This window comes from Solanum verrucosum, unplaced genomic scaffold (assembly GCF_900185275.1).
Source record: "Solanum verrucosum unplaced genomic scaffold, falcon-dt-bn FXZP01000302.1, whole genome shotgun sequence".
Classification (NCBI taxonomy): domain Eukaryota; kingdom Viridiplantae; phylum Streptophyta; class Magnoliopsida; order Solanales; family Solanaceae; genus Solanum; species Solanum verrucosum.
Window position 1 is genome coordinate 1,476,993 of NW_026019914.1, and position 9,857 is coordinate 1,486,849.

The 9,857-nt window shown below is 40.4% G+C and overlaps 2 protein-coding genes across 2 annotated transcripts; both read left to right on the forward strand.

Annotated features, from left to right (window-relative positions):
• The first annotated feature begins 2,469 nt into the window (after positions 1 to 2,469).
• Positions 2,470 to 3,147, forward strand: LOC125822656 (uncharacterized mitochondrial protein AtMg00310-like). The gene has a single exon (XM_049502088.1). It carries the CDS (start codon positions 2,470 to 2,472, stop codon positions 3,145 to 3,147), a length of 678 nt encoding a protein of 225 aa, XP_049358045.1.
• A 4,811-nt stretch (positions 3,148 to 7,958) lies between these two features.
• On the forward strand, positions 7,959 to 9,161 carry LOC125822664 (uncharacterized). Its single transcript, XM_049502100.1, has one exon. The coding sequence runs from the start codon at positions 7,959 to 7,961 to the stop codon at positions 9,159 to 9,161; it is 1,203 nt and encodes a 400-aa protein (XP_049358057.1).
• The last annotated feature ends 696 nt before the right edge of the window (positions 9,162 to 9,857 follow it).

A 9,857-nucleotide genomic window follows, 5' to 3' on the forward strand; every position in this document is an offset into this window, starting at 1 on the left:
TAACTCTAGCAGACCCAATACCAGGTCTAAGAGTAGAGGTTTTTAATGATTACAACTCTCTTTTGGAATGCCCGGAGTCTTAACACTCAGGGTTCATTAGAAAGAGTTCAAACTCTCAAGAAATTGCACAACATATCCATGATTGCAATCTTGGAACCTTTTGCAGATCAAGTTTATATAAATAGCTACAGAATTCAACTTAGAATGGATCAGGCCTGTTCTAACCAAAATGGGAAAATCTGGATCTTCTGGAATGCTGATATTCAATGTCAAATTCTAGAAAATGAGGATCAACATATTACTTGTGAGCTGAATCATGTAGAATGAAAATAGAAATATATGATCTCTTTCATCTATGCAAAATGTAGGGATCATCTCAGAAGGCCCCTTTAGGATAAACTCATGCAATTTTCAAATAAAGACATTCCTTGGTGCACTATTGGAGACTTCAATGTGATCACTTCTACTGAATAAAATCAAGGAATGGTTCCTTACAACATGAACAAAAGCTTTGATTTCCTTAGTGTTATAGAAGCCTGTGGTTTAATGGATTTGGGGTACAGTGGTCATCACTTTACCTGGTGCAACCAAAGAGCTGCTGAAGCCAGGGTTTGGAAGAGATTGGATAGGGCTATGACCAATGATAAATGGCTTGAACACATGCCTCAGACCACTATAACTCATCTACCTGCAGTAGGGTTTGATAACAACCCTTTGCTAATGGAAATTGTTGTTAGAGAAGGTCATCAGACTAAATATTTTAAGTTTTTGCATTGTTGGGTTGAAAATGAAAACTTCATGCACACTGTTAAGGAATGTTGGGAAAGAGAAGTACAGGGCAACCCAATGTGGAAACTTCACCAAAAAATGAAGAGACTTGTTTCTACCCTTAGTGACTGGTCAAGAAGAGAGTTTGGGGATATTTTTACAGTTGTTAAAGACTATGAAGAACAGGTGAGACAGGCTGAAGAAGAGGTGATGATGAACAATACAGAATCCAATAGAGCTAATCTTCACCACTGTAATGCTAAATATATAAAGTACCTTAAGTTGGAATCCTTTATCCTTAAACAGAAGACTTAGCTCCAATGGTTTAAGGATGGGGATGCCAACTCAAAGTACTTTCATTCTATCATGAGAGGAAGAAGGAGAAGGCTTTTCATCCATAAAATCAGTATTGATGACAAAGAATGGATTCAGGGTGATGAAAATATTCCCAAGGCTGCCTGTGTTAATTTTTAGGAGACCTTTACAGGGCACGAGAATAGAATTGCAGAGAATATTCTTCAATGTATTCCAAGAATGGTTAGAGAGGAACAGAACCAGAATTTACAAGCACTCTCTACCAGAGAAGAATTGAAACAAGCTGTCTATTCTATGACTCCTAATTCTGCACCTGGTCCGGATGGTTTTGGAGGGAAGTTTTACCAAGCTTGTTGGGACATTATCCAAGATGAGCTATTGGAAGCAGTACTTGCATATTTCAGTGGTCACATAATGCCTAAGTTCATGTCTCACTCTTGCTTAGTGTTACTTCCTAAGGTGGAGCACCCTAATAGGCTCAATGAATTCAGACCTATTAGTCTTAGCAACTTCACCAATAAAATTATTTCCAAAATTCTTTGTCTCAGATTGGCTCCCATTCTGCCCCATCTCATCTCGGAGAATCAATCAGGTTTTGTTAGGGGAAGGAGCATCTCTGAAAACATTATGCTGGCTCAAGAGATTACTCATAACATTAAAAATCCTAAGGAAGGTGATAATGTGGTAAACAAGCTAGACATGGCCAAGGCCTATGATAGAGTGTCATGGTCCTTCACTTGTTTAGTGTTGAGGGCTATGGACTTTGGTGAGGTCTTTATTGACTGTGTTTGGAGAACCATGAGCAACAACTGGTACTCAGTCATAGTCAATGGTACTAGACACGACTTGTTTCATTCAACAAAAGGCCTCAAACAAGGTGACCCCTTTTCTCCAGCCCTATTTATTTTAGGAGCTGAAGTTCTGTCAAGAATGCTCAACCTGTTGCATTATGATCCCAATTATAAAGGCTTCCAGATGGAAATTAGAGGTCCTCAGATCAACCATTTAGTTTTGCTGATGATGTAATTATCTTTACTTCTGGGACTAGGGCATCCTAGCAATTGATTATGAAGACTTTGGGTACCTATGAAGCAGTTTCAGATCAGCTTATTAACAAATCCAAAAGTCACTTCATGATCCCTTCCAACACTCCACCTGATATTATGTCCTTAATTCAAGATATTAATGGTTTTTCTCAGAAATATAGTCCTATCTCTTATTTGGGATGCCCTCTGTATATAGGGGGTCAAAGGATTGTCTATTATTCTGAATTAGTGGCAAAAGTGGTGAAGAAAATAAGTGGATGGCATTCTAGAATCCTAAGCTTTAGGGGCAAAGTCACTTTAGTTAAACATAGACGTCTTGCAATCTATACCTATTCACACCATGAAAGCTATATATGCCCTTAAAACCACTCTTAACTATATTAAAAGGGTGACAACTGACTTCTTTTGGGGGCTAGAAAAAGACAGAAAGAAATATCATTGGGCCTCATGGGAAACTCTCAGCTTTCCTTATGATGAAGGAGGCATCGGAGTGAGAAACCTTGAAGATGTATGTATGTCAATGCAATACAAAGAGTGGTGGAAATTCAGAGCCAACAATTCTCTATGGGGTCAATTCTTGAGAGCAAAATATTGTCAAAGATCTAATCCGGTGGCAAGGAAATGGGACACAGGACAATCTTTGGTCTGGAAGTACATGATGAAGAACAAGACCAGCATGGAACCTCACATCACTTGGAGGATCAATTCTGGAACCTGCCTATTTTGGTGGGATAACTGGTTGGGGGATGGACATTTAGCCCAACACTATAATGCTATCACCGGTCATAATAATACCACAGTTTCCCAATTTTTGTTGAATGGACAATGGAATGAGACTATGATCAGACAAAGAGTTCCTCCTCCACTAGTTCCCAAAATTTTGAGCACCAATTTGCATTTGCAAGAGGGAGTCCCTGATGAAGTTGTGTGGACGGCCAATGATAGTGGTGTTTTCTTATGTTCCTCAGCCTGGAATTTATTCAGAAAGAAGAAGGGAAAAAGCATCATCAACACATGACTTTGGCACAAGCACATTCCCTTCAAGATGTCCTTTTCTCTTTGGAGGGCAATTAGGAGCAAACTCCCAACAAATGAGAGGATCACCAACTTTGGAGCTGAACCCGCCAACTGCTTATACTGCAGCAGGCCTGGACTTGATGATATTGACCATATTTTAGTTAATGGTAATTTTGCTAGCTTCATATGGATTTTTTTTGCAACAAGTGTTGGCCTCTCCCACAATCTGAACACTCTGAGAAACCTACTGACTGCCTGGTGGGGAACAGAACACAAAAATGCAGTACATAAACATTTTCTGCACTCATTGCCTATTATAACCTGCTGAAATCTGTGGAAAAATAGATGTTCAGTTAAGTATGGAGGCAAAAAATCTAGCTTCATCAGAGTTAAATTCCTTATTCAGAAGGATATCATAATGCTTCTCCATATTGCCTTTCCATACTTGCAATGGCATGTGGCCTGGCATGACTTGATCAATTATATTGAGGCTTGCAAACATGAGATCAAGATCATTCAGGTTAATTGGAAAACTCCTCCCACCGATAATTTTAAACTCAATATGGATGGTAGTGCAATGAACAACCCGGACAAAATTGGGGGCGGAGGAATTTTGAGGGATCATCAAGGTAACATGATATATGCTTTCAGCATTCCCCTTGGAATTGGCTCAAATAATTTAGCAGAGACACTTGCAGCTCAACAGGGTATCTACTGGTGTGTTCAACATAGTTTTAAGAAGATCATCTTAGAAGTTGACTTAAAGCTGTTGGCTAATTGGATCAGCTACAAATCTAAACCTCTCTGGCAAATTCAACAACACATCAGGGAACTGATGAGACTTGTTAGACAACTAGAATTTTTTGAATGCAAGCACATCTTCAGGGAAGCTAACAATACAACAGATTTCCTTGCAAAGGGAAGCCACAACTCAGACAATATTACACTCATCATCAGCTTCCTACAGTTGCTAAAGGTAGCTACTTGTTAAAGAGGATGGGAGTATCCAATTTCGGAAGGAAGAAAATAAAGAGAATCAAGCAACCACCTTGAGTTTTTGATAGACTCTAGATTAGGTCTTTTATTCTTCTCCATGTAAGGGGAGAGTCTCCCAAGTTTATTGCTTACTAGTTATAATGTACGGAGAGGAGTCCTCTCCTTTAGGCGCATAGTTAGTAGGTTCCTTTTATAGTACGGGGATGAGTCGACTAGCCTTAGTAGAAGGTTGACTCATGTACCACCATAGGTTCGGAGGTAAGGTTTTATGTCCCCCTCCTTGTATTTGTTTAAAAAAAAACCCTAAACCCAAAACCCAAAACCCTAAAATTTAAACACTAAACCCTAAACCCTAAAATCTAAACCCTAAACGCTAAACTTAAAACCCTAAAACCTAAACTTCAACCCTAAACCCTAAATCCTAAACCCTAAACACTAAACCATCAACACTAAACCCTAAACCCTAGATCCTAAGCCCTAAACCCTATACCCTACACCTTAAACTCTAAACCCCAAACCCTAAACCCAAAACACACAAACCCTAAACCCTAAACCCTAAACCCTAAACCCTAAACGCTAAACCCTAAACCATATACCCTAAACCCTAAACCCTAAACCCTAAATCCTAAACAATAACTCTAAATCTTAAACCTTAAAACTTAAAACCTAAACGCTAAAACCTAAACCCTAAACCAAATCCTAAAACTCCTAAACCCTAAATGCTTCACCAAAAACCATAAACCTAAACCCTAAATAGTAAACACAAAACCCTAAACCCTAAACCCTATACCCTAAACCCTAACCCTAAACCCTAAACCCTAAACCCTAAACCCTAAACCCTAAACCCTAACACTAAACCCTATATCCTAAATCCAAACCTAAACCCTAAACCCTAACTATACACCCTAAGCCCTAAACCCTAAACCAACCCTAACGCTACAACTCAAAACCCTAAACCCTAAACCCAAAAACTTCAACCCGAAACCCTAAATCGTGAACCCAAAATCTTATATTGAAACCCTAAACCTTAAGCCATAAAACTAAATCTTAAACCCACCCTAAACAGTAGATCCTAAACACTAGACCCTAAACCTTAAACCCTAAAATGCTAACCCTAAACCCTAAACCCTAACCCTAAATCCTAAACAAAAACCCTAAACCCTAAACCCTAAACCCTAAACCTAAAACCTAAACCCTAAACAATAAACCATAAATCCTAAACCCTAAACTCTAAACCATCAACCCTAAACCCTAAACCTTAGACCCTAAACCCTGTACCCCAAACCCTAAACTCTAAACCACAAACCCTATACCCTAAACCCTAAACTCTAAACTCCAAACCCTAAACCTAAAATCCTAAACCCTAAACCCTAAACCCAATACTGTAAACGCTAAATGCTAAACCCTATACCCTATACCCTAAACCCTATACTCTAACCCTAAACCCTAAACCATAAATTCTAAACACTAAACCCTAAAACCTATACCCTAAATCCAAACTCTAAACCCTAAACCCTAAACCCTAAACCCTAACCCCTAAACCGATCGCTTCCTCATTTCCCAAATTTTTTCTCTCTCTAATTTCTCTCTCTACGCGGGATTCTCTCAATTTCTGAAAAACGGCTACAGTTCCAACGGCTACTATACCACCTGGAAATGGCGCGTGAGCCGCCGGAGGGCCTGTCCAGGCCACCGGACCAATCCCATCAGGAGCGCATGGACCTGAGGACCAAAACCCACCAACAATCGCCCACTACTTCATCCAGCAACTCTGTGAAATTGCGAATTAATGAGGCGATCAATGTCGCGATTTTAGAGAGGGAGTTAGATGGGATTCAAAAAAATATTTCCTCGGATCATACTGATGTGATTCATGAAAATGTGTTCAGGGGGAATGATTCTCCTAGTAAAGATCTACAACATACTATAAAATCATCGGATTTTATCGTTCCAATCGCAAGATCTGAAGAAGCAAATTCTGGGCAAATTGTCGAGGAATCGCCTGAGCCCCGCCTTCAAATTCGAACATCCTCCCAGCAAATTCGAGATGTTTTGAGCACTGGGGTTTACTCCCCAGATGAAGAGCTACACCTCACTAAAATCTCGTGTGAAATGGATGCTCGTATCGCCGGCGACCATGTTTTGGGTGGTGGAGAAATGACACATAAAAAAGCCAACGACGATGATCTTCAAGACAGTCTTTCCGAAGGTAATCAGACTCATTTTACTACTACCTCTGCTAATTTAACTCAAATGCAGGTCTAAGAGGAAACTCCGACTGAGCTGATCGGAATTCAACCACAACAAATAGACAAGCACCAATCGGAAAGTGTAGAGTCAATGAGCAAGCATAGACTCATTCAAAAAGGGAACTCGTCCCATAATCAAGGAAAATCGAATAGCCAAAAAACATCTCGACAAGTAATCGAGGAAAGGGAAATTGAAGTGCAATCCAAAGAGCAAGAACAAAGAACAGGGCCAGCTCCAAATGCTCAGCTCGTGACTGAAGGCAACAAAGCTATTGAAGTAATTGATGTGGAAGGCTCATCCCAATTCTCCTTTGGAGTTAAGATTGTGGATACAAATCCAAACAATGAGGAACAGCAAAAGCCAGGTAAAGAGGTCAATTTGAATGATGTTACTAGTTCTGATCATCTGCAGGTACAACAAGCCAGACACACCAAGTCGCAGGACAACACTCCAAATGCAAAGGGACCTCAAACAGGTAAGTCAGCTGACTCCAAGCTTGTTCTCAATTCTGTAGTTCTGAGTGATAGTGAAGATCAATTACGCATGAATGCAAAGGGGCAACAGGCAGGTAGCCTAATTGTACAGGAACAGGTAAGGGGAGACATTAGACCCCATCATCAAGTGAATCAACACCAGAACAAGGGAACTGATAATCTGGTGCACAATCAGCCTTACAACCCAGGGGGGAGTTCTGAACCTAGTAGTTATCACAGCGCCTTCCCTAAGATTTCCAATAACTTTGAGAAACATGTGCCTCTGAACCAAAAAAGTCAGTATACTAACGACCCAAATCAATCCAATGATCAGACCAATCCCAGTAACATTCACCATACCAAAAAGGACCAGACTAGTGAACCAGCACCCTACACAGTTGTGCAAACCATGGCTGCTAAACTTAGGCACAATCAAGCCCAACAAGAAATTCCCATAGAGCTGGTGCCTCCTAAAATTACATCCAAACAAGGACTGCCGGCTGTCATTTACGATATGGATGATTTTATGACAAAGTTGGCTGTGGATTGCAAATACACTTTGATAGGAAAATTTAGCAGCACTATGCCTAAGATGGAACTCATCAGAAAGAGCTTTATCATGCAAACTCAACTAACGGGCGGTGCCAATATAGCTCATTACAATGCAAGACATGTGTTTATTGATTTGGAAAATGAACTCGACTATAACACAGTGTGGACACAACAAAGAATGATTATCGAAGGGAAACTTATGAGGATACAGACCTGGACTCCAAACTTCAGACCTGAGGAAGAAACACCCATTGTACCTATATGGATACTCCTACCAGGGCTACTGTGGCACTGTTTTAAAAAGGAGTTCATAACACCCCTTTTATCTCCTATAGGCAAAGTCTTGTACCTGGACACAACTTCCATTAAGAGAACCAGAGCTAGCATGGCTAAGGTAAAAGTCCAAGTTGACTTAACTAAGGCTAGACCTAGACATGTATGAATTGGGTTAGATGAGGCAGATCTTACTATAGGGAGATGGCAAACGATTGAATACGAAAGTATTCCTCCATATTGTGAGTATTGCAAACATCAAGGACACATGATATATGAATGCAACTTCAAAATAACGGATGAGGAATTCAAGCAAAAGAAGGAACTGGAAATCGAGAAGAAGGACAAAAGTAAAGGGGAACAAATGCCAAAGGCCAATGACAACAAACAAACCAAGGCACGTGATTATGAAGATGAGCAAAACCAAGGCAGCAAAGAAGGTAGACACCAAGGACAAACTGTGCAGCAAAAGGAAGAAGAGTGGCAAACACAAAAAAGAAAAAACAACAAACAGCATGAGGAAAAAAATCAGAAAGCAGTCTGGAGACCTACCTCACCACAGAACAGGAAGAACATCCAACCAACAGGTATAACAAATAACTCTAATCATAATTCATTTACTAATCTAAGCATGCAGGAAGTTCAACAGGAAGACAGGGAGGAGCCTACCAGAAATATGAGGACACAAACACAAGCAGCAAAGGACAGGTCTGTAACAGACCAGAACCAAGCAACTCAGGCACTAAAAAAGGGAAACAAAATGTACACCAAAAGCACAGGTATTGACTCAATGCTCCCAATCCCCACAACCCCTAATAATGTGTCTATTGATTGCAATGAAGAAGTTGAAGGAGGGATGGATGGGGGATGTCAGGATAAACATTCTAACATGCAGGAAGGGGTATCCAAATGGGGGAATTTGACTCATGTTTTGCATGAGGGGGTACACACTGACCATAGTCTAGACCTTAGAGCCTCTGCAACCACTATTGCTCAACAATACAACACACGACAACAGCAGAAATTGCAGCAGCAACAGAAAGAAAATGCAAAATGTATAAAGGAGCACCAGGGTAACACTGCTGAAACAGGGCAGAAGAACCATGATGTTCAGAACAATGAAGTAATCGAGATTGACAAATCCACCCAACAGGCAGGCAAAGGGGAGAATTACAGTCCTAGAGGGGCAGCTATGGCAAAGGATATGGGATCTAAAGCCAGTACTAGCAAACAAGGGACCACACCAAAGAGCAAGAATAAACCTAGTAAAAAGAAGAGGGAAGCAACTAAGAAAAAATTACAAGCACAACAAGACAAGGACCAAAAACAGCAGGAGGAACAGAAGGATCAGGACAGCAACTGTCAGAGGTTTATTATGGTGGATGATCTGCAGGGTATGGATATCACTCCACTTCAAACTCAATATCTTACTCCCCCTCACAAGGATCCTCCAGACAGAGCTGCAGCATGAAAGGTAAATTATGTTCCGGTTATTGACGAATATGATGTGGAGAACTCTGAAGATGAGCTAGATATAGATAATCAATCCCTTCAAGATCAGGATGATGATGATGAGACTAGTGAACTATTGATTAATGCCTTTAGTCCTCACACTACCAATGATCTAGAAGAGGAAATCCACCAAGTATCTAATCAACAAGGATTATCACCAAGAGGACTACATTATGACAAGTTCCTGTCCAAACAAGGGCAGAATCCAAATGCTGCTACAGCAGGCAAACCAAACACAAGGCTCTTTACTTCCAAATCAGCTCAATGATCAGTACACTCGTACGGAATGTAAGAGGGATCAACACCCAAGGTGTTATGGAAAGAATCAAAATGCTCAAGAAGATGCATCATATTTCCATTATATCTATACTGGAACCTTTCACGGACAATACTCATGTTCAGTCCTTTATACACAGAATTCTAAAGGAGAAGAAGGCGACTTTTTATACACAGAATTCTAAAGGAGGATGGGGACTGGATACAAGGTGAGGAGAATATTGCAACTGCAGCCTGTGAGCACTTCCAACAAATCTTCACAGGTGAAGATAAGTTCATCAATGCAGGGCCTCTTGAATGTCTCCCTAGAATGGTTAATCTGGAAGACAATGATAAATTGACTGCCAAGCCTACTTTGGAAGAATTAAAAGAGGTGATT

What these genes read in the sequence shown, in the direction of transcription:
- LOC125822656 (XM_049502088.1), top strand. Translation starts at nt 2,470, where the DNA reads ATGAAAGCTATATATGCCCTTAAAACCACTCTTAACTATATTAAAAGG.
- LOC125822664 (XM_049502100.1), top strand. Translation starts at nt 7,959, where the DNA reads ATGATATATGAATGCAACTTCAAAATAACGGATGAGGAATTCAAGCAA.